Source organism: Oryza brachyantha, chromosome 11, assembly GCF_000231095.2.
Source record: "Oryza brachyantha chromosome 11, ObraRS2, whole genome shotgun sequence".
Classification (NCBI taxonomy): domain Eukaryota; kingdom Viridiplantae; phylum Streptophyta; class Magnoliopsida; order Poales; family Poaceae; genus Oryza; species Oryza brachyantha.
Window position 1 is genome coordinate 7,053,927 of NC_023173.2, and position 26,252 is coordinate 7,080,178.

The 26,252-nt window shown below is 37.3% G+C and overlaps 2 protein-coding genes across 2 annotated transcripts; both read right to left on the reverse strand.

The window, feature by feature from the left end:
* Positions 1-8,045: 8,045 nt before the first annotated feature.
* LOC102699441 (phospholipase A1 EG1, chloroplastic/mitochondrial-like) lies at positions 8,046-9,272 on the reverse strand. The gene has a single exon (XM_006662827.2). It carries the CDS (start codon positions 9,270-9,272, stop codon positions 8,046-8,048), a length of 1,227 nt encoding a protein of 408 aa, XP_006662890.2.
* A 13,770-nt stretch (positions 9,273-23,042) lies between these two features.
* LOC107305306 lies at positions 23,043-24,252 on the reverse strand. Its single transcript, XM_015842465.1, has 3 exons — positions 23,948-24,252; positions 23,512-23,776; positions 23,043-23,419 (listed from the first exon to the last, which is right to left on the reverse strand). The coding sequence occupies exons 1-3, from the start codon at positions 24,070-24,072 to the stop codon at positions 23,315-23,317; spliced, it is 495 nt and encodes a 164-aa protein (XP_015697951.1). The 5' UTR covers positions 24,073-24,252; the 3' UTR covers positions 23,043-23,314.
* Between the last annotated feature and the right edge of the window lie 2,000 nt (positions 24,253-26,252).

Genomic DNA, 26,252 nt, shown 5'->3' on the forward strand with positions numbered 1-26,252 from the left:
TTGACCAGCCCAAGTAAACACTATGACAAAGTTGAGTGCACAGTTCCACGTCTTAAAACATAAAAAATAATAGTCTAACTAATACAGCAAAAAAGGAAAACAAAAGACTAGTTAATCTCCAGCTCAAAACGGCGATTCCATGCCACAAGCATTCTTGACAGTCGACGGACTTTAATCCTGCGAATTGTCTCCACGGAATCAAACTCTGGCTTTGAGGGTAAATTAGGCAAAACCAATGTATTCAACAAGTAGCACTCAAGAGAGAGAAATAAATGAATACAATGGATAACAAGGATAGGCTAATGTTACTTTGCATAAAACAATAGTTATTAAGAAAAACATTAATTTAAATAGATTGAATAAAAAATAAAATAAACATTTAAATCATCCATTGCCCAATGTTATACCACGTTGAACCCAAAACCACCAACTGAACTACACCAGTTCGAAATTAATCAAGTAATTAAACATGAGAGTAATCATGGTGAATCTGGCGGTTTGGCCCATAACTGCCGGCTTGGCTATTCGAATAGTTTTACTCTGATCAAAGGTATAGCCCCACAACATGTTAGTGTTGACATATCACCATGATAATTCGGAATGGAAACCATGATAGAACCATTTGCATAACCCTCACTATCCAATCATATCACACTTCAGGTTTTGCCCCCACCTTTGCACCAAGGCAGTCATCCCCTCTTATGCCTAGGTAAATCCGGAAGCAGCATAGGCCGTCGTGGGACCTAGCCATACTCCATCATGCTCACCCATGCCTGGATACATCAGACAGAAAAAAGCTATACTACAAGTCCCACCATTGTCCACTCTGGTTTGTGGTTAGTACTAGATTACTTCTACGGTTTCCTAATTGCCATGGGCACAACTCTCAAAACTATGCACCCACATCCCACCATTAAGCAATATTTTAGTTTCATTAACCCACGCCGGGTATTTAATCAAAGTCATCAACTATCATTGTCTAGCATTAATTAAGTGAAGACCCATGAGCTAATTGAACTAAGCTTGGCTAAGCATTTCTTAAGCCTAATTCTAATCAAATTAGCCATGGTGTATAGGAATAACGAATGGTAAAAAATGGCAAAATAATAGGTATTGCCCAGTAAATAGTTTAAAGTAAAACAATGCATGTTTGAATATAAATAAGGGCTTTTAAAATCATAGGATCAATATGATCAAGGTTAGTGTGCCACTTGCCTTGTTCCAGACCTTGAGGAACCTCTGCGACAACTTCAAAGTAAACTGGCACATCGGTCGAATTAGAATCTACACGACAAACAAGGCAAACAAGTACAAATAGGCTATAAGACAACTAAAACATAACAAGAAATTATTTTTAATGGATTCTTGATAAAATTATTGATCCACTACAATTTGAATGGGCTTAAACAGACATCGTATTAATTAGTTACGATTTTTAGAAGTTATGCTATTTTCTTGCTTAACTTGTAGAAAAAAGGGCTAACGACTTTTTAATGACAAGCTAAACGAAACAGGAAAACTGTCACACCCAGAAATTTATACCAATTTCTGAATAATAGCATGTATTAAATCTCGGTATAGGAATCAGCCTGAGTACACACTATGACAAATTAATACATAGTTTCACGACTTCAAAACATAAGAAAAACAGTTATCTATCGAAATGCAGCGAAAAAAGAAAACAGACTAAACCATCTAATCTTCAGCATCAGCTGGCGAAGACGGCTCCATACTACAGGCATTCTTGACGGCGGACTAAACCTGATTTTAACCTTCAGAACTACCTTCTTCTGACATAGGCTCTGACACTTGCTCTGGTAGGGAAAAATTAAGCAGCGCTAAGTACAAACGACGACACTCAGCAAGTAACACCCAAGAGAAGAAGAATAATGAATGTAATTCAATATCAAGCATAAAAGCGACATTTATAAAACAAAACAATAGATAAAAAAGTAAAGTAATCATTTAAAATAACCATCCATACATAGGTTTTAAGGATCGATATTTACTTCTTTATGCTCAAATTTATGTAAGTATGGAGGATCCAATCCAATCACCTGAGGGGCAATGTGAACCATTAGGTGCACCGTAATTTTGAAAATGCTAGAGCAAAATACATCTCAAGTGGCAAATGGGAGTTCCTTTGGATGTAGTTCTTCCTTGATATCCAGCTTAACTATCTCGTTATGTGACTTCAGGTCATCTTTCGTTTTACTCGGATATCTAGTAAATTGTTGATGGTACTATCGAAAACATTTTTCTCTAGGTGCATCACATCGATAGAATGGTAGACTTACAAGTGTTTCCTGTATGGCAAATGCTTGAAGAAGATCAAGTGCTTCTTGAACGATGTTGTATTGTCATCAATTATTTTCTTCCAGTTTGCTCCTGTCATCTTTTCATTCCCAAAAATAATCTTGATTTTCTCTGTCATCTTATGCATTACTTTCTCGATTCGAGACAGAGGGGCCAAGAACTTTCTACATCGCAGTATTTGGTCATCAGATGGTATCTATGTCCTTGACCCAAGAACTTTCTACATGGCATGGATACTATAACTTGCCAGATGATGTAAGATATACAGAGGTGTTATCCAAACAAATTAGGATTGTCATTGACTGTAAAAAATATGATGGCATGGAGAGTGAAGTACCCCCGATGGTACTCATACCTCTCGACCTTTAATCCAATCTCCCATAAATATGCCATGTCCTCTCTTGGTGGTTTAAGAAATACGTACATTGATATCAATACCAGGTTGTTTTGGCCCATGTATTACGATAAACAAGAGAATGTACTTAAACTTATGATAAAACCAAGCGGGAAGATTGTACATGCTGAGCAGGAGTAGCAAGTGTTGTGTGAATTTCTCCAGTCTCCTGAAGAATTCATACCGTCTTTGCTCAAAGAGAATTGGACATTCCTTGCTTTGCTAGCGAATTCTGGGCACAATGCATCAAACTTGTTCCACAACCAGACATGATCTAGGTTTCTAATCATCTCGTGTAACATGCGGTTGTCATTATACCACCTCATAAGCTTTGTGGCTCGATCAAGGGTCTAAGAACAACTATCAAGGTTTGTATACTCCTTGCGGTATAATATGCAATGATTCATGCATGCATGTATCCTTTTAGTGACAAGCAACAGTGGGCATATCAGTTTCTCCACTTGACATGTGTTGGATGGTAAAAGGTTAATTAGACCAAGGAAGCAATTTTTCTAACATACCCCATAAATCATTGAAACGTCTATGGTATCATCTACTCTAGCCTTCAATTTTAGTAGTTCGAGCACCAAACGGAATACAGTAAATTCCTTTTCATAGCCCTTTGATTCATCATACAACAGCTCATGCATTGCCTTCTGCAACTCCTTGTAATTATCCCACTTTTATGTTTCATCCATTAACAATTTTTGTTCGACATGAGGCAGCATATCCTCCAAGTCTACTTCATCAGCTGCACCAGCTGTATCATCAGAGAGAATATGACTGTCTAGATCCATTGGACCAACTCAACTATCTTCGTTTGTAAAATATGAATCCATCTCACCTGACAATACAGAACCATATTAATGGGAAGCAGCGATTTCACTGTGATAAGAGGAGACCTTGTGACCTTATTACATCGATACTTGACCTAACTTTCTGCTTCTTGCAATCGACGCATGGATAACATATTTCATTTATCCTCTCTCTCAATGCATGTGTATTGGTCTTCATTAGAAATTTATTTACTTCTGATATGTATACGATGGATGAAATCTCAGAGTATCATATAAACATCAATCCATATCCATCTGTCAGACAATATAAGCATATAGTTAACATATAGTTAATATATACTTTCCATTCACCTGTCAGATAGTCTATGCATTGTGCTCAATGGCTTGCACTTTAATTTCTCTCTCACTAAACCAAGCAGCACTAGTAGTATAGCAGTAGCAGCAGATACTTACTACTCCACTAGCTTATAGACTCCACCTTAAACATTAAATGATTTTGGTTGTTTGTTAATATTGCACAGAGAGTGGCTCATGTTGCATTGGCATCAACGACAGAGCGTGCTCCTACTGCAGTGAGTCCATCTGTGACATCCGATGCCGCCCCTTGGCAGTAAACACATTAGACCTATATATATAGACGGACAAAACGGGGCTATGTAGGTCATTAGTGCGAAAACCATGTCATTCATGCGAAAGAATATGTCTATGCATCTGAAATCGGTGTGGTTCATGCGAAAACGTAACCGTGTGGTTCGTGCGAGAACAATATGGTTCATGTGAAAGAATATGTTTGTTCATACGAACAATTGTTGTTTGTGCGAAATAATATCTTTGTTCATGCGAAACAATTTGGTTCATGCGAAATAATATATTTGTTCATGTAAAATGGTGTTTTTCATCCAAACGGTTGGTTTCACTCGATACGATTTGTCGAACGATTTATTGTAACTTGAGGTACCATTAAATATATTACTTGAAAACATACCAAAATGGCGGTTCATAACTATATATAAAAGGTTAATTATACTCATTATTCGTTAAACTACTTTAACCATGATAAAATATCACTTAGACATCAACCATAATAAACAACTAATACCTCTAAATCAGACAGTGCAAATGAAAAAAATGGTTGCTATGAAGGTGGAACATGTGTATCTAACCTTGTATATCAATTTAAACCGAAGAATTTGACTTCATAACCATTCCCCCTATATGCTGCCATAGGCAAGTCTAGGAGAGTAATTAAACTGAATGTGTAATTATCACATGCGGTCACTTAAGATGACCGCATAAGATGTTCAGGGGGGGTTCACCTAGGATAACGGTTTCTGTAGCAGTGTTTACTATCTTGATCTCTACAGGGTTTTTCAATAGAACTGTTCCATGGCTGTGCTTAATCTGTGCAACGGGCTAAAACTATAATTCCTTTGCAGCCCAACTGCTGGCATGATTCTACTGGGTCTGACAATCTGTTGGACCAACATCTAGGTTTTTGCCTAACTGTGTACTGTTAGCTAGCTCTTGACCACTTGCCACACGTAATTAGCGCCTGTACGTGGTGCAGATAATTTCTTGCCATCTTCTCTTATTTTCGTGCAATGAGGTACAATTTGTTGGCCACATGATTATGGAGAACAAAGCAAGGACCCAAGTTTGCTATCTTTAGTCCATGGCTGGAGCTATGATGTTTTACATAAAAAAATGGTGATGTTCTTATGGTTGTAAATAAGAAACATGTAATTAAGTGTTGTGCACCATAATGTAGGTTTGACCATACAAATTGACCATAACTTTACGTTTTCTCCTGTGGCGAAGCATTTACCTTGCAGTTTTAAGCCATATATATGTTCTCACTTAGGGGTGTTTAGTTGGTGAAAAGAAAATTTTTAGATGTCACATCAAACGTTTTATTGGATATCGGAAGGGGTTTTCAGACATGAATAAAAAAATGAATTTCACGGCTAGCCTATAAACCGCGAGACGAATCTTTTGAGTCTAATTAATCCATTATTAGCACATGTAGGTTACTATAGTACTTATGGCTAATCATAGACAACTTAGGCTCAAAAGATTCGTCTCACGATTTCTTCTATAGCTGTGCAATTAGTGTTTTTGTTTCATCTATGTTTAATGCTCTATTTAGATGTCTAAATATTTGATGTGATGTTTTTGGGTGAAATTTTTTTGGAACTAAACAAGGCCTTAGGTTAGAAATGCTATTTTGACTTTTCTTTTATTTGTGTTTTTTGTCAATCACTGCACCATCATAATACGCATGCCTTCTATTTTTTCAAAATGGCAGAGTACATATCCCTAGAAGTAACATACGAGTGGAATTTTTTAATTTTAGAACCAGCTTGTTAACTATTTTCTTTGGTCAGAAATATTGGTCGATTAGAATAATATTTTATCAAAGTACTAAAATTTCGAACATTGATAATTTTTAATTGATCAGCTTAAATATAAAACAAATAATACACATAGATTCTCCTCGAAAAATACTATCATGATATCATAAACTTAGTAGATTTAATAAATTTATTTTAACATAAAATTATTTGTAGGAATTTTAGAAGTTTCACCGAATCTTATCCTAAACCACAAATATTTTTGGTTGAAAGGAGTAACAGCTATGTATAGTAGACTTTATAAAATCAGAAACAGGAGAAATGTTCATACATGACCAATTGACGATTCGTGCACATCACATAATGTACAGCATTTGAATCTCTGTTAGTACTATTAACCGATTGGAATAGGCTAGGATGCTTCTTTCATGCATTTCGTCTCATCCAGCAATGTGAAGGAGGGGTAGAAGTGCTTCAAGTTGGTCAGTTCGTGTGATCTGGTATTTAATTCATTGAGCGGTGTGCGGCATTAGGACTTTTTACATTTTTGTCTATCCCTTTAGATCGATGATAAGAAAATTCAACTGATAATATTTAAGGATAGATATACAAGACCAAGTCTTTCAGATAGGGATGAATGATAGAAAAAACCAATCAACTAATTTTTTACGGAATAAAGGAACACAAAATTCATAAACTAACATGCTGATACAAATCTCCCTCTTATACCACCAGTACAACCGCTCAAGAAGAAGAGAACACTAGGATACAACAATGGTATTGTATCAATTTGTGTTCACAAACAACATACAAAGCACCCCTCTCAAACATTATTTTTTTCCAATCTTCCAAATGTTATATCCGTAGGGACTCAACCTTCTATTTATATCAAAAACTCCTACACTAAATAGGCGTACAACTACTATTAGGACTCATCCACTCACTTCAATTTTGTACCTAATTTCTTTGTTATTTTCTTCACAATTACTTCAACGCTTCTACACACAACTTGAAAAACAAATTGCGAAGACCTTCGACATGTTGTTTATACATAATATACCACCTTGTGTCTAACATAGTTGCCCAACATTCCGAGAATCTTAGCTTCTCCCTAAGCCTAGTCTTGATCCCACCGTTAACCAATGTTGACACCAAATACCCGTCTCTGATTCAACATTATCACGTGGCATGCTAACCGTTCTAGACCTAGTTTCTCAGTGAACATATAGTCTCGGTCCTCATAATTAATCAAGGTTGACCTCAAATCAACTGCACACACATGGAGATAAACCAATCGCTTTTGACACATTCCACAACATGACGTATATTAGTTACAAGCACTCACATCAATACCATAAATATTTCCCAACTAATTTCTATCAATAAATCAATTACAAAGCTAATTATTCATCAGTAAATATTAATCATGACTAAATCCCACAAATATATTTTTGAATCAAACTAACAGAGAAATAGTTAAATTTATTCATGTGGATTAAGGCCACTAGTGCAAATATATTCTTTATACAGTAAATACCATGGTTCTAGTTTGTTTCTTTAAAACAATTATGTTATAAGGAAAATGTAAGTAACTACTTTGAGAATTTAATAAAAATAAAAATTGTCTTGTAATATTTGAATACTTCATTGTAAAGAACATAAAAGGCGACAAATTTTTTTCGTTCCCAATTTCTTTCTGTTCGGATCCATAAATAATTATTGTTACCAATTTTTATTTAGCCTTTAATTTAAAACTAGCTAGTTGACAAAATTATAAGGTTTTTGAGGCTATCTATGTCATATGACTGGAAGATCAATTGTATATTAATCATAGCAATTATACCCATATAATATTTTATTATAGTATAAAAATTATTATTTTGTTATGTTGTGAATAATTTGTAAAAGGTGCTAGATTAATTACGAGAACTGAATAGGCGAAAGGAAACATCAATATAGTCACGCCAAGGAGTACACATATATTCAGAATAATCAGAAGTTTTGTATAATTGGTTAACTTCTCATACATGCATAAACAATGTCATATCTTGTATGTGTTGCACTATATCTTTCCTACCTGATTTACCCTCCAAAAAATAATAAAATTTACAAGGGTATGACAGCCTTCATTTCCCTCAAAAATCGTGGGAAAGAGAGAGAAAAAAATAACCCTGTGTATGTATAGATCTACATTCCTAGTGCTTGTACCAAGTCACCAACTTGAATTGCAGCCATTTGCCACCTCCAAGTGTCAAAACTTTGCTCAACAACAAATTTCTTGGCCTTGCTGAGGAGATCCTCCCCTTCTTTCATCACCTTGCTCATCTTAGGGCACTTGAGCAACCCTAGGTATGCTTCAAGGTCATGAACGCATGCGGGGTCTCTTGCCTCGAAGAAGTCTAGGGCAAGCTCCACCCCTACGTGGGTGTAGCACGAGCTGCTCCATGGCAGCTCCAGCCTGCCTCCCAGAACCCTAGAATTCTCGTTGAAGAATATGCCCGGGAGCTTGGTGATCGGGTCGTTGACGTTCACCACCCGGAGAACCTTCACGCCGAGCTCGTCGCACCGGTTCTTGAACGCCGTGTTGCCGACCCTTGGGCCGGCGAATGAGAAGACGGTGATCGGGACGGCGGCGCCGGCGCCGGCGCGGCGGTTGAGGCCGAGCTCGGCGAGGTCGTAGCCGAGGAGGAGCGCCAGCGAGCTGCCCATGCTGTGGCCGGCGAGTGTGATGCTGACGTCCTCGTGCTTGTACATGTTGATGAGGCGCGTCACCTCGGAGAGGAGCTGGTTCCGGCAGCTGCCGCAGGTGAACCGGCAGGTGGCGTCGTCGGAGGTGTAGACGGAGAGGAAGCCCGACTCGACCTTCACGTCGGGGCGGGGGTCGGCCGGGTCGAACCGCGCCGGCGCCAGCGAGCTCATCATGTTGGCGACCCACTCGGAGCCGGTGACCGTGCCGCGGAACGAAACAACGATGTCGCGGCGGCCCAGCCGGCGCACCGCCTCGTCCGTCGCCACGGCGACGTACCCGATCCACCGGCTCGGGCACGGCTCGGCGGGGCCGACGCCGGGCAGCGCGGCGACGACGTCGGGCGACGCGTAGATGTACCTGGTGACCTCGTACCCGGCGCCGGCCATTCCGACCTCGTCGAGCATCCGCGCCTTGCCGTACTTGCAGTTGAGGTACCTCTTGGACCCGGCGTCGAGGTCGAACGCCTTGTACGTGGCCGCCACCAGCTCCCCGTACCGGACGATCTCGCCGCGGAGCAGCGGGTGCAGCGCCGCCGGCGAGGTCCCCACCATCCCCTCCCAGTCCCTCTCCCCCTGCACCTCCCGCCACACGCTCGCCAGCGGCACCCCGCTGCTGCCACACTCCTCCCTCCTCCTCGCCACCACCACGGGCGGCGCCGCTGCCATCTGCCTGCTGGTCACCGCCACGCCCGACGACGACGTCTGCGGAATCGCCACCGCCGCCGCCGCCGCCGCATGGCTCACGCTCGCCGCCGCCCTCTGCTGCTGCTGGGACGCCGCCTTGTTAGCGTAGAGCCCCGGGGGCGGGTTGGTCAGGTGAATCGCCATTACAGTACTCGGAATGAGCCGCCGGCGGAGTGACCGATCGATGGAGCTGATCGGTGATCGGTCGAGGAGGTCGTCGGCGTTAGCTTGGGGAGCTTGGTGAGCTTATTTATAGGAGGCGGGGGAAGAAGAAGACGTACGCGGCGTGCAGTGGCGCGTGCAACGTTTTTTTGTGGGGGGAGGGAGCTGAGCCTGAGACGTGTTGATTTTAAGCGCACATCTTGCACGTTGATTTGACTGCCTTGCCCAGCAGCGTTGAAGGCAGACGCTGCCTTTTCACGCATCTTTGCTTTTGCACTTTGCCCCCTGCTTTACTGACTATTTGCGTTTTCTTCTTCTTTGTTTTTCTTTTAGCTGTATTTTTTTCTTTTACATATATGAATGAAGTGTACTAAGTTTCGTCCTTCGTCCTAGGAGGTGATTGTTTGACTAGAGAAACCAATATTTAAAAATAAAAATAGTTTGTAGAATAAATTTTATATATATATATATATATGTTCTTACAAATCTAAAAGCCAAAATTGAAGGGGAAAGATGGGGTCACTAATTGGTTATGCTTCTGCTCATGCTTGAGAATAAATAAATCATTATTGTAGTTTTCAATTACTTTTAGCTTATGTTTTAATAAAAAAATAGTACAGAATTTATGGCCGATTGGGTTATGCTTGAGAATAAATAGACACGGGTAAGGTATATGTAACAAGTTCGATTAATGAGTGGTTTGTTTGGAAAATTTTAATTATTAATGGTTTATTTATCGATTTTTATTTAGTTATTGCAGAATGTTGTGATATGTCCTAAATTTTGGGCTTTGGAATATTTGGATTTCTAATTGAAATTTTGCGGCCTTCGAAATTTGAAGACAATTTTAAGGTTTAGTTACCGGACTGGACTTTCAAATTAAAATATATTCCCTATTTGAGTGGATTCACTTATTTTAATGCATAATTTGTGGTGGGTGTTTGCATTTCCAAATGAAAATGCTGTGAGCAAACTTTAGCTAAATTCAAATATATTAAAAAAAGAGGTTCTACTGGCAACCACTGTTAAACATTGACGAGCGTTAAAATGATTAATCATACGTTTTTAAAAATAGTAGCAATTATTATCAAACCTGATAGGATATAACGTACGAACTTTGTTGGTGGAAGTTATTAGAGGCTAGTTTAGCTGCCGTGTACACAACCTGTCCGAATTCAATTAATCCTAAGTGATCACAACAATCTTGTTGTTCCACCAGGACGGTATATATAAATCCATTGATACAAATATCTGGCTTTTGTCCCATTTTCTATAATACTAAAAAGACTAGTGGTGGTGGCAGTGAGTCAATGACAGGTGGGGCCTAAAACTGCTACAAAGAATAGGAGGGAATACAGTGTTGGACGAGGGAGGACAATGCCAGTGGAGGGAGGCGCGCTACCCTGAGCCTCGCAGGCCACCGCCCCGACCCGCGCCACCTTGGATCTGGAGGCAGGTCATGGCCGCTGCACCGGAGCTCGAGCCGCCCCGCCGTCACCCGTCGTCGTGCCCTGCCACTGCCCCCTCCCCCGCTGCCCCGCTGCCACGCCGGTGCTCAAGCCACCGTGCAGCTCGACGGAGCGCCCCCGCTACACCCGGACACCACCTGCTCCCCCGCGACCCCGTTGCCGCACCGTTGCGCCCGGCTGGCCGCCGTGCCGCCCTGCTGCTGGGCCGTTGCCGACGCCGTGTGTGAGGAAGAGAGAGTGGGGAGAGAGTGAGGCAGAGAGAGAGTAGGTGGGGTGGGGTTATTTGGGGTGGGTTAGGTTAGGTTAGATATTTATTGGGTTTTGATTCTTTGGGCGAACATTTAAAAGTCTAACAAACCACCTCCAGATTTTATATTTTAAAATATGATTAATATGTTTTTAAAATCCGGCAGCACTATTTCTTTTTCTTTTTCTTTTTTTCTTGGCGATATGTTCGATGAAAGATTGGTTCTAACCTATAGCTAGTCAGCTAGTGATTCGCTCTCTCTTTTTACTTTCGCGATGACGCTTTGGGTATAGGATTATAACGATGTGCTAATTATAATCACATATGTACAATTGCATTGTCAAAATTTTAAGTCATTTTTTGTGTAAGTCTTAACTTACCAAGTACATAAACGCATGATGAATTCTTTTATTAAAATCCCATTACAACACATGGACATTTAGCTAGTATTTTAAAAGCAAACTAACGTATATAATATGAAAAGGCCATAACCATATCATAATGGACAAGTGGGACAAAGAACTATATATAAGGGAGGCAAGTTGATGGTTTCCAGTTGAAGCCACATGCTTGAGAACAATTATGTCTCAGTGGATCTTATCTACAAATGTACTATAATTTGAAACACACGTTTCGCCTCTCACAACGACTAGTTAATTAGCAATGTTTTAGTTATTCACTTCCGAGTACAATATTCTATCATATATGCCTCTCAGTCACACATGTATATAACGAAACAGAATGAAAGCACATTAGAGATATTGATTTTTATCTCTAGACATCCACTCATTTCCGCATATCATCAAAATAGTCATAATTTTTATTAAAAAATGGTATGATATTTTAATATGAGTTATATCACTCAACAAACATGTAAATTTAAATTTAACTTCTATAATTTATAGCAAGAGAAATTTTCACCAAATTGAAACTACTATATATGGGTCATTCATCATTAAAGTTTTTATTTTTATTACAACTTATAGAAGTCGAATATGAACTTGTATATTTACGGCATGATATATCTCATATTAATCTAAATTACCAATTTTTTACAGATATTATAGTTACTATTTAAATGAGTGGATATCCAACTAAGTGATGCAAATACTTTTTCCCACGCATACTTCTAAGGTGCATATATCCACAATATCCATGCTTTTAAAACAATGTAAACACGCACCCAACTCCCAGAAAAGTTCCTTCTACAAGCCGGAAAAAGGAAACCAAAAGGGTACAATTAATGCAAAAAGCTCTACCCACCACATACATATATATGCAGCCAGGCAGCTTGTGGTGGTATATATAACGAAGATAGATATGCGGAATCGTTAGGGGGTGAAACGCAAAAACGGGCGTGGTCGGTTGCGGGGTCAGCTTCCCATGTCTCCATGTGGCCCATATGCTATGTATATGTACGTGCGTGTGATCCTGTGGCCGTTTTTTTCTGCCGCCATCCGATCCAGTGGCGCCCACTGCTAGCTTCTTCTTCTTCTACCAGTGTGTGATTCTTTCATTTACTTCATCTATCTAAAATTTATCTAAAATAAGTATATTTCTCAAATTTGAATTCGTTCTAAAATTATATATGTGTCGAGTACTGATTGTCTCATCAATAATCTTATATTTAGATCTCTATCCATTATGAAAATCTACTTAATTACCGCATATTATTAATTTGTACTGAGATATAAAATTTGAATTCTATATATATTTGTAGTTTGCAAAGGAGGAAGTACGTGGTAATAGCTAGCTGCTGAGGTCTCCCATGCTCCTGGATGCTGGCCGGCCGGCTAGTTGCCTGCAAATCAGCTCAGCTGCTGCTACACATTCAGCGACACGCCTTCTCCGTACACTGACCGCCGAAAATTCGGGCCAATTAAAGTCGTCGTGGCTACAGCATGTGTAACTAATTTAGTAAGTTAGGTGGTGTTTGGGACAAGTTTCTTGTCGTATCGAATGTTTGGACGCTTATTATATACAGTAAACCTAGATTACTAATAAAGCCTATCCATAATTTTGGACCAATTCACGAGACGAATCTAATAAGCCTAATTAATCCATGATTAGCCTATGTGATACTACAGTAAACATGCTCTAATTATAGATTAATTAGGCTTAAAAAATTCGTCCCACGGATTACCACTCGTTTATGAAATTAGTTTTTTTTATTAGTCTATGTTTAATATTTTAAATTAGTGTCCAAACATTCGATATGACATAGGGCTAAAAAGTTTAGCCCCATCTAAATAACCCCTAAATTGGCTCGTCCGCTCTCTTGATATGCAGCTTTAGTTTGGTCATGCATTTGCTTTGACTAGCTACCTATAACCTTCGTTCTAAAATAAATAAATTTTTGAATTTTTGAATAGAATTTTTGACTCTTCGTCTTATTTTAATTTTTTAAAATTAATATTTTTATTGTTATTACATGATAAACATAACTAGTGCTTTACGTATAACTATTTTTTTAACTTTTTCATAAACTTTTCAAATAAGACGGATGGTCAAACGCTCAAGCCAAAAAAATCATATATTTTTTTGGGATGGAGTAGTACTCCGTAGTTAATATGCTTTGAATTGAGCAGAATCATTACACTAGCTATAACGTGTTAATGCCTGCAGTTTACTTTTTTTACTGCAACAATAAGCTAACTATTTTACGGAAAAAAATTGGATGTTCTTAGTTGGGAAATAAACTAATTAATTTGCGCTTCCTCCTTCCCGGTATGTATGAGCACTGGGATTAAAAAGTTACGTAGAAATGATTAGGGAAATGTTGTGATATGTTGATAATTAAGAGAAAGTACTTTTCAAAAAAATTAAAGAAAATTATATGATGGAGAAAGATTGTGATAGGTTAAAATGATAACGTACAAGGAGGAATTAATAGCTTTATTTTGGAATAAAGGGGATGAAAGAAATGATTTTATTTTAGGACGACAAAGTACTACTTTAATTATTAGGTAAAAAGATAATCCACTTATTCTCAAATCTTACGCGTCCTATGATGTACATATGTAAAATTTATCCTAATTTGATATACATATAGTATGCCAGCTTTATTATAATTATCTTAGAATATTCATATATAACTTCTCTCGAATTTTAATTCCTACTGATGCTGAAAAATAGAATGTAATGCAATCAATATCATTAGGACAAAATAAGTTTTTTTATTAAACTCAGTCAATCACTTTACGACAATTATATACCGATGAACTAAGTTTGCGTTAGATGCTGAGTGACAGGGTGAAAACTCTCGTCGTCCCTGTGACCACTCTTCATCTGACCGTTAAAGGATGTGTTTTTTTCCAAAAAAAAAACTATATAAAGATTGCTGTAAAAACATATTAATATGTTTTGCATGTTTATCATAGTTAACACTTTACTGATTATTTATTAATGTGCATTTCATTTTGTGTGATCATGTTCATGTTCTCCACTCAACTTGAAACACTCCCTAATATTATGTATGTATGGAAGACTTTTTTTTTTTGAAAATGGACCGATGTAGAACAGAAAAACATATGGATCAAGGAAGGAAAAAGAAAAACGTACGTTGACAATACTGCAAACCAAGTGAACCGACCACCTTCAACCTAACCATTTGGTCCTGGAAAAACATCACGACCAACTAATGACATGAATTCAAATTCAAACTTGAAATCTGAACACTAGAAATTATGGATGAAAACACATGAAAAAAAAAGCATCCATATTGTTGTTACCTTCATGTCAGCTCCACATATATACATGGATCTCAAAGTCATCAAACACTGAGGTTAATTAGTCATTGATTAATTAGAGCAGGTAAATAGCAGGCTATAAGCCAGCTATAAGCATATTTTAAAGATATAAAAAGGAAGAGAATAGAGGTGAGCTACTAATTTGTAGCCAGCTGTACACGTGTTCCAAGATAAAATGTGTGTATGACATATGGGACTATGTATTGGTGTTTTGTAGGTAACTATTATATAAATTATAGATGAATTAAAGCAGTAGTTGATTATACCGTCGAACTTGCTCTTGGGCGTAACAGCACGGCATGACGCCACACACGTACGCGCCATCGACGTCGATCACACTGTTGCTTTGACCAAAAGAAATCCGTCGAGCAAAAGAAAAATATTTTGGATGAAAAATGAGGTCCACCATATATTATAAAATTATATAGACTAGGACCTCATCGTCCATACATGTTACGGCATATATCAAACACACAACAACTCCCATACCTGTGTTGACCTTCCAATATATAATCCTAATTAATTAATGGAACGGTAGTAATAAATTAATGAAGCCCTGATGGTATCCGCAACTCGGAGGATATGTTGACCAGATATCGTTTGGATTAAATAAATTGGGTTGAATTTATGAGAGGATTAGTTTTTAATTTCTACTCCGTACTGCTGCCTCCCTCTATCACATACTTCTTATCATTTTAAATAAGGTATTGTTAAAATTTTAAAATTTATTCTGTTAATAATTTTTAAAATATTTCGTTTGAAAACGCTATAAAACATGTATAGACAAATTACAAAAAGACCTTCATAAAAGCAAAAAAATTATTTATCGCATATATCTATACTCCTGTAAAAAAGAGCAGTGGTGGTGGCAGTGAATCTGTCACCACCACCTACCTCGATCACTATAATTTTACAATTTAGCTCTCAAATTTACTAATTTTAAAACCGGTTAAACAATAGATTGATATCAACATATAAATTTAAATTAAGGTGACTATTTCATATAACAAAATTTGATAACACGTCATAAATTCCGTAGCAAAGCACGTGTATTCAAATATTTACAGTTAAATAAAAATTTAAAAGATCGTGAAGTTGTCTAAAGCGATCGGAATTATAAAATTTCTAGTGGGAGCGCAGTATTTATTTTGGGTAGCTTCTGTTGGGGCACAGCTGCGCATGGAGATTCAACGCGGGGCCGGAGAACGAGCGTTCGAACGCAGTGGAACGGGGGGATTTGCGGCTGCAGCACGAGGCACGCGAGGCTGAGCGGCTTCTAGTACCACCAGCGAGGAGTAGTACTGCCACGTAGGACTCACTCATTAGGAGGGGGGCCCCGTGTGTGTGTACGTACGGCCACTGATAATTTATAAGTGGATGTGTGGGCACGTGGCAGGCGCAGTACACGTAGCTGCAACTAGCAGATCATGGTGCTAGTGGTAGTGGAGATCGAGTGAAGACCGCTTCTCCCCTTTTCTTTTCAGTTAGAAAATAAATTGCCGGAGAGATTGACCCAAAAAGAAAGCAGAGAAAGATAGAGAATACAGAGATGAACTCATGTATTCCTTTCGTCCTATTTCTATAAGAATGATTATAACTATTAATAGAAGACAGTAAGTCTAAGCATATTATGTCTCTTAATAATAGGTGTGAACACATCCTATTTATTAGTGAAGGGGCGCCTCTTCACAGTATGCTCAATTAACATCTGCTAATTGATCACATGTGTATGTCTTATTTATTAACACCCCCCTCGTCAATTGGTTTATGATAATCATCCTTTCATTCATTTTATTGGCAAAACTTCTCCAAAATATATACAAAATTTTTCAGAAGAAACCATATTATAGTATACCACTAAAACTACTTTAAAATCTGGTGGAAAAAATTAAAGAGAAAATTATGTGGCATATATGTGATTTCTCTCTGAGAAACCTTGAATAAGGGAAACTCATTTGCGAATTTGATAACATTGCTTTTGAACATTGGGCCATGATTTAGTATAGATACATCAGGTAAACTCCTCAAAAACCCAGTGGGAAAATAAGAAGGACTGTGATATATTTTTATCTATTTTTAGATTTTATGAGTAAAGCTCATATATGGTCCAAAAATAACATAGAGTATATTACGCTCACGGTACAGGAACTTACGTGGTGGGTGCAAATATGTATAACAACTTGTAAATTATTCATTTTGATACAATAACTTGGTAGTTGGTGCAAGCCAGATCAAAATAATCTACACAAGTAAAATTGCTCTAAATTAGCATACACTAATGACATAGCAGCATACACATACAACTGTGATTTCGAGATCTTATTTCAAATTCAAATGAAAAGAGAAATTAGATGTGCAAAAGTTCATGTCCAGGATAGAGAATTCATATCATTTCTTGGGATAAATAATCTATTTATAGCTCGTCCAATGTTTATTTATATGTTATAATTTTTATTCATACAATTAACTCCTGAAAAAATCATTTCAATTTTTATGTTCATGTTTAGACACTTCATATCATTGAAAGTATATTTTTGGGATCAGATATTTCTAATCAATATCTTGAAAAAATAATTAATTATTTTCTTCAGCTGGTTTATATCTTGAAAATATATGGATGACAATAATAATAATAATAATAATAATAATAATAATAATAATAATAATAATAATGGGCAATTTCGTTATTGTCCTTGTTTCGATCTCTAATACTGATTTTACACCTCTTTATTAGGTTTTCATTTTTACCCCTGTTATCTTGAACTCAAGCCACGGTCTGCCCCTTTTTTTTTGGATAGAATATACTAACAGTGTTAACTTAAACGTTAAAGTACTATTTTACCTTTTGTCGGAATTTTTATTTTTATCCTAGTATTCTTAATAGTGCTTCTGTTGATGCGATTTAAAACGGAGGGCATAACCGCAAATAATAAAAAAAATACATGGATCAAAATGAAATTCCTAATAAAGGGTAAAATGGTACTTTAACGGCTGACTTAACATCGTTAGTACCCTCCATCCAAAAGAGGGGTACACTATTGATTAATTTCATAAAAACAGGGGTAAAATAAAAACGTTAAAAATAAGGGGTAAAATCAATATTACAGATCAAAATAGGGGTAAGAACAAAATTGTCTCTAATAATAATAATAATAATAATAATAATAATAATAATAATATTAATGTATATGTGATTCATTTATGAGACTCATTATGTTGCAAGTTACCGTTGCTTTAAAGGTTCCCTGATTAAATATCTCATAGGGAACAAATATAATTAGACGATCACCACATCTATTGATTGATGATCATGTCTCATGGATCAGAGTATGGAGATACCAAATCAATCACGTGGACACATGTTGGATAACATGATATCAGATAGATACAACGAGAGACACTACGAGAGCTATATGTGATGTATCATCAGTGTTCTCCTTAGACTTGAGATTATCATGGTTCCCAGCATGTGTAGTGGATTTCTTAGATACAACTAAATACTACATCGTGACCGTGTAGTTATACAAATAGTCTTCGGGCACACCATGAAACGTACAGTAGGATGTGAATAGTCAAGATGGAATTTGCTCCTTCATAGTAGAGATATCTCTGGCCACTCGGTATTATACATTACGGAAGTGCATGTCCACACCAAAGGTGATCCATGAGTCAATCACAAGTTAAGTAATCTATTACATGATCGAGTGAATGATCCATGAGTCTATTACATGAGGCAAAGTGATTAATACAAAGATACTATATAGATTCAGCCGATTTGATCTTTTATGTTTGTCCAGTGGGTCAATATGGTGTAATGGACTCAAAATTCCCTTTCTTTTCCACTGAAACATTTTGCAAATTTTTTATTTGTAATATTATTCCATTTTAGCTTTCTATCTTTATTTCCATTTTAATTTGCATGCTTTTCTCCAATCTTATTTTCTCTCAAAATATTTTACTTTCCTAAATCATTTGAAGTATTTTAAAATTTCAAGAAGTCCATTAATAACTCCCTTTCTTTTAGATCTTCCCATTCCCCAAATTTCTTTATATTTTAGTCTTTCAAAAAATTTCAAAATTTCACTATTCCTTTGGGCCAAAATTCTTTTTGGCATCAGTCAGCCAGCCAGCTAGGCCGGCCCAGCCCAGCCATCCACCGCCGCCGGCTTCTTCATCCTCTGGAAATAGCCGCAGCCACCGGAGCCACCGTCTGCCATCGCCGCCAGTTTGCCCAGCCGCCGTCTGCCTGTACGCTGCCGCCGCCGGACACCGTTTCGCCGCCGCCAAAAGCAATGCCTCCGCCGGCGGCTTGCCGTCGCTTAATTAGTCACACTATATAGGGCCTGGAACTTTTACTGAAAATGGATGCATGGTTTAGTGCATTTGCATATGTCCTAATTATACAGAGATCATAATGCAATGAAGGACACGTGTACACGTACACGTACACATATGATATGCATGCATCTCCGTCCTGCACAATCCGTAGGAAGGATCATACACGGCACTAATTAAGCTGGTGTTTCACGCGACGAGTTACTGTAGTACCACTAAAATTCTTGGGATTAATTAAATTGTGCCGGTAGCTAGCATTACTTTAATCATGATCAAACTCGACGCCAGCACTGACAACTAATGTTTAGAACTCAATACATACATATTTCTCTCCGTTATATGTTTTCGTATTTAAACCCATCATCCATTTTATCACCTAAATGTACTGCTCCCTCCGTTTCACAGTGTATAACTTTGTAGCCTTGTCTACATTCATATGGATGTTAATGAATTCACATTATCTAAACATATATATAAATTATTCATATTTATCAACTGATTAATTTAGACAAGGTTAGAAAGTCTTTCAATATATAAGAAACAAATGGAGGTAGCACTGTATATAGTTCTTTGCTTCTATATACGCATTACCAGCAAACAAAACATGTTACTCCCTCTGGCAAAAATAAATTTGTCGCTCAGTATAAGATTTGGTTATACTTATAAAATTTCAACAACCAACTTTTTGCTAGGATAAATTTATAAAATCGAATAAGGTAATGATATTACGTTAGTATCTTTCGAGAAAAATCTATGTATATAATTTATTTTGCATTTAAACTAAGTATGTAAAAATAATTGGTGGTTAGAATTTTAGAAGTTTGACCATGACAAATATTTTCAACCGGATGGAGTAAGTTATAAACAGGTAACTTATTGTAATCTATCTAGTGATTGGGAAATTGACTAGATATAAGGAAAAAAAACAGTCAGGAAGTGACAAAATGTTCTTGCATTGTCACAGAACCATATCAGACGTGCCAAATCATATCTTCATTTTGACCAAATAAATCGTGTAAAATGTGGAAAATACAGTTTTAATGGTGTGCCAGATCTGGGAAAATCTTTATCTGGCCGGCAGGTTTTAGAACGAAAAGGTTATTCAAACCTTCGACTTTAATTTGTACACTTAAAAAAAGTAAGCTTCGGATCCGAGGTTAGTTTAATTATTTGATTCCGTTCTAAAGGTTGAATGAAATATGATGTTAACACTTTTTTGCGGATTTGAGTTTAAAAAGACTAATTGATCATATATAGTACGTACTGAACTTCATCCGTCAAAATAAAATATTAACATAACTTTTCAGGTCATTTTCAGTTCCGATACATTAGTTTGTCTAATACGTGAACATGTTCATATTATCTTTTGTAAAGTACTAAATTAAGAAGTAAAAATATTCGTGATGTTCCCCCATCAAAGAAAAGCTAGCTACAATTAAAATAAGTTACAGCCCTAACAACAGACATGATTACTTGTTTAATAATCTTCTTCACTTCTTTGACCGATTAATAGGCACGACGTGCCATAAAAAATTAAGAAAATAAACAGAAGAAGACAAATCTGTATCATATCATAACTAACCAATTACTGGATTGCCTCAACGGAGAAGTAACTAATATTGGCTGTTGCATTTTACAATTCAAAATTGACGATTATAAATTAAAAACATATCTTATAAGCATAAACAAAAATGAAATGATAATAGCTAAGAATCATTTTACCGGGTAAAATATATTATAGAAAATTGTGATATGTCGCAGCAAACTTCGTTCATGAACAACATTTTTTCTCGGTTGGTCCAATAGTACTCTGTCTTACTAGTAAATTTTATTTGCTCATGTCATTTTGTTGTATATGGAGAGAAAGAGAGAGAGTATAAATTTATAAGAGTAGCATCTTTTGGTATATCAAGCAACAAGAAACCAGTGTCAACACGTGTTTTAAGAAACTGAGTGGACGGAAGAGAGTGAATTCATTTTAGCTTGTTTTTAATGCAAGATAGTACAGGTTGCTTACATATATAAAAATACTAGCTGTATGCTCATATATTGCTAGAAATAAAATAAAATATACCATGATATTATCTAAAACATATAAATATATATTTTTTGTAACATGTGTTACGTATTTTTCTGTAAGGAATGTTTCACTTCTGATTTTATATGTTCCTGTGCATTTAGTTCTCATTATCTCATAATTTGAAATTTTTATCATGAGGACAGTAGGTGGGTGGCAGATTCACTTTCTTTACCTATATTCGTTTTAAAGGAGAATAGATATACATATAAAGGTTGGTTGTGTGGTGTTGGACATGGCTAGTAAGGCAAATTGACATAGCATATATTTGGGCTATTTCAGAATACTAGCATCTATTCCTATTACTTAATTTCTTTGCTACGTGTAATTGATGTCACTGCAATTCCTAAAATAGAATTATTCGTTTCATTGATACTTTAGTACGTTGGAGATAAAACAGTTCTCTCCCTTTTCACTGATGAAAGTAGGCAGTCTCTCTTTTCACTACCTTTGTTTAGGTTTATAAACCAAGATTTTAGTTTTTAGCAATAAATTTAGAGTTAATTTATGTTTTTCCAATATACTGTATTTTTTAGCACGCTAAGAACGCGTATATAAAATTTTATTTGTAAATATGTCGTTTACCTCAGACAGCCAGAACATGGCCCGGGATTTATTGTTTCCAATTTTGCAGGTACAATTTGGTCTGTGCGGAACTAGCTTGTACTGGAATTGATGCTTGTATATATTGATTTGTGATCTCTTCCTTGAGATGTTTAGATACGATTAATTTGTGATTTTTGTGTAAGTTTGTTTACTATATGACCGTCTATATATATAGTCCATAGAGTTTTGGTTGACGGATGCATCCCGAACTTAATAAGATGCGGTCAGTTACTTAGTTAGCACGTGGTGGTTAATTTCACAAACACGATATCAACGACACGTCGATCGTAGATATCTCTACAGTTTATTTGCTAACTAAGAGAGAGATTAATAAAAAAGCCGGCTAAACTTTGCCTAAGACCAGTCTCAATCCATGTTTTATGGGAGTGTCCTACACATTAAATTGCTGATTTGACATGGTCATTAAATGAGGGAGTTTTATGAAATGAGACCCCATAAAACTTCTATAGCTCGCTTACCGAGTTTACAGTCTTAGTAACTATACCATAAAACTATATATTTAGACTGACATAACGAATCACGGTTTTGTGTAATTCATTTGATTTGGATTAGGTTAAAGGATTAGGTTAAAGAGAGGGATTGGACCATTTGCCTTAGGTCAAATCACCTGCTGCTGCCTGGTTAACAATGTCACTGCAGCACAGTGGCTGCTAATTAATGGGCCAAAGTCTAGCCTACACAAGTTATGGGTCTATTGGAAATGGACCCAATAAACGTTGGATCTTGAGGAGAAAATAAAGGTTATTTATTTTTATGATCTTTTTTTTCGTGTTCTCAAGTTAGGAGCATGGTATGCGTGCAAGGTAGAGAGAGATGACAGCGCCTGCATTTCAGTATACATATATATATATATATATATATATATATATATATATATATATATATGCAGAAAAAATATCTAATAGGATAAATCTGTTAAGAGAGATTAATTATTATTGTCTTATATTAGCGGTCAAAGATTCAAAAGCTAAGCTGCGCCGTCCTAGAATGAGTAGTAGCACTGCGCACAAAACATGAAAAAACATAAGTGTGGAAATGCCCATATCTTTTAAAAAGTACTTCCCTTGAAAAGGAATTCGTGTAGCTTTGTCTGAAACTTTATTTATCCACTATGTTCCCCACAAAAGAAAAGGTACGAGTAAAATATCTTAAAAAATAACATTAGAAAAATGATATCACTTTTTTACTACTACTGCTTTTTTGCTCTTAATTTGACTGATTAACAAAGCTTCCTTAGTTCCTTTTTGTAGTTTGAAAGACCAGAAACAAAACTATCCATATCAGATGAAAGTGTACATGATGACCGGTCTATAAAAAAAAAGTAGCGTTCATGGATTATGCAACCAAGCTTAGTTCCTTTATGTTGTCTTGTTGTATTCTTCAGTAACATCTACCCAATACTTGTATGCCTTCCTGCCAATTCCATCGACCGGGTCCTTTGAATTATGCAACCAAGCACTGACCTACAATGATATAAACAAAAAAAACACAGAATGAAAAAAGACAATCATTTATCTTCTTAATTGTTTCAAAACACTTAATTGTTAGAACCAACCAATCGTTTATCTTCACCAACCGACCAGTTCAAACGCTTGTCAGTTATAAACTCCTCATCCACGTTAATTGTTTCAGTTTCTTGTTCATCTACATAGTCAGATTGTTGTGCTGGAGAGGGAGTTCTTGTAGCATTCAAGTCAATTGGTGACATGGACGACTGACTCATTGCAGCACCAACAAAGTGAAAATTTTCATTTCCATTAGAATGGTTAGGAAATGGGATTGACTGCACATAATCTGTGAACCCTCCCGGTGGGTATAAACTGCAAGAAAAAAATTGAATTCCCATGCTCTAATTATTTATATCTTCACCAAAATTGCATGATATGCTCTAATTAATTAAAGGATTGTGGACATCAAACCCATGGCAAAGATTATTGCATACAAGTGTAGTTTTGTATACCTGAAATCTCATTGAACTAAATCTCACTTACCCTTCACTAGGAGAAGATGCTGGCCACCATCCACCAGCGGGTTGAGCACAAGTTGCAGCACCTTGAGGATGGGTTCTAGGGACACCTCTACCTCGGCGAGAATCAGTCTTCGTTAATTGATTCATCCGTGAGATTTGGGATTATTTTAGGGTTACAGTGGATGGGGAAAGGAGATGAAGGGAGCTATAGATGGACCTCAGTATGAATCTGAACCTCGATGGGAGATGGGCGACAAAGGGAGGGAGATTACTAGCATGGCAGCAGGGGGCGGGAGGGAGATTACCGGGAGGGCGGGAGGCGGCTTGAGCACGCCCTTGAAAATTTGGCGACGACGTTGGCGTCACCTCTGCGAGCGCGCGCAGGAGATGGCGCGCGGATGAAGGCCGCTCGGGCGCGCGCAGAAGGAGTCGCGGCTGTGGAGGCGGTGGGTGGTGCGGGTGTACGGGATCGATAGAAATGACGCTGTCCTCCCCCAACGCTGCTGTGGTGATTTCTTCTGCCCTCGAACGAAACGTAGACTCCATTTCTTATCAAGAAATGATTTCTTGGTTTTTCTCCCTCTCTGTTCAATAACTATACTGCCACATCAGCAAAATACAATAAATATATGAGTAATAAATAGACTTAGAAACTAAGTAGAGAACTGCATTGTGAGTGCTCTTACATGGAGGAGACAATGAGTTGGTCTATAAAAAAAGCACACGCACGGGTGGTAACTCGCTGTTTTCAAAAATAAAATATTGTGTATATTTTAGACCATGAAATCCATTACATTTATCCATTGCACTAACCAACCCATTTGCTTCAAACCGTGCCCATTACACTGGCAGTCTTTTAAGTTAGGCTAGGCCAATTTTCTACTTTGGGCTCATGCAGAAAAATGGCATATGTTTCAGGCTTTTCAAATACTCCATCCACTTCCATACTTATAGTCGTTTTGGACATGGGCATGCACAATTTTTTAAAATACTGACTATAAATAACATTTAGAATATTTAGTTTGAAAACACTAAGATAACATGTATAGACATAAGTCATCAAGGATACTTTAATAAAAGTAACATTTATTTGTTGGGTTTATTTAAGAGAAAATCATAGCCATTGATAGATTTTGAACATTGTGCATTGTCCAAAATAATAAGAATTATCAAACTAGAGTGAGTAGTGTTAACGACAGATTTTAGCAAATGGCCGTTGAGGATTAACTCGCGATTAAAGACCGAATCGAATAGGAAACAAGACGATCGGACATAAGACCAAGCGGAAGACAACTTGGGTTCAACCAATACAGTCTAGATCAGACAAGAATTGAAGTCCGATTGGGCCCGGATGATTATAGGTAGATTCGGAATCAATCACAGTTCGTGTAAATTAGTATTATCCGTATCTTAGACTTTCTTTAGTATTTTATCTCTAATTAGAGTCCGTGTGTAATAGGTTAGTTATTAATACGGATCCGTATCTTGTTAGGTTAGTTAATTTTTTGGATATAAAAGGGTATCACGTAGCTTTGTAAAACAACAATCAGTTCAATACACATCTTCGGCGCATCACCAACCTTTTCGACAAGAGCGAGCTCTCGGCGCGAGTATGTCAGCTTCGCAATGTAGTTCGTGTCTGTCAACCCATCGATCGGCTAGAACAAGACTATCTCGATTTAGTTCGATCTCCTGTCTAGTTGTTCGGCGGTTTATTTGAGGCTTGTCGTTACTTTCGATCTGTTCTTGATTCAAAGTAGTCATAGGTTCTCAATCAAATCCTCGCGAATGCTTTATTCGACTTGTCAATATGGATCTGTTCAGCTTAATTATGTCACGGTTTAGTCTGATCAATCTAGTTGATCGAGTTTGTATTAACAGATAGGGTCAAATATTTCTGAGGGCGTATCGCTGGAGTTTTAGCCAGCATTATCTTGAGTAGTTCATCGGCTTATCTATTAAGCTTATCGATCTTCATGTTTTCTATAGTTATATCGAACCCGACTGCATACTGTCTCGGTTTGGTCCAATCTATGTAAGTTTGGTCTGATCTGCCTATAGAAGCTTGTCCGATCTGCTAAGTCTAGTAAGTGAGTTGATGGATTACCCTGGTTTGATATTTAGTTACATGCACATCGTGCTATTATGGTGATTTAATGCATGGTTATGTTTAAATCTAAACTATCTTGGTTTAGTCCGATCTTCTAGGTCTACCATTGGCATGTGTGTGTAGTTATTATTATTTCGTGCCAGTAATTAGTGTAGCAAGCTAATTTTATTCTGATTTACACGCTTAGTGTTCTTATCGGCTACTGACTGCATGTGCG

Coding starts and splice junctions, on each gene's coding strand:
- LOC102699441 (XM_006662827.2), bottom strand. CDS start 9,272: ATGGCAGCGGCGCCGCCCGTGGTGGTGGCGAGGAGGAGGGAGGAGTGT.
- LOC107305306 (XM_015842465.1), bottom strand. CDS start 24,072: ATGAATCAATTAACGAAGACTGATTCTCGCCGAGGTAGAGGTGTCCCT. Junction 23,777..23,947: donor GCATCTTCTCCTAGTGAAGG/GTAAGTGAGATT, acceptor TTTTTCTTGCAG/TTTATACCCACCGGGAGGGT. Junction 23,420..23,511: donor TTGGTGAAGATAAACGATTG/GTTGGTTCTAAC, acceptor ATATCATTGTAG/GTCAGTGCTTGGTTGCATAA.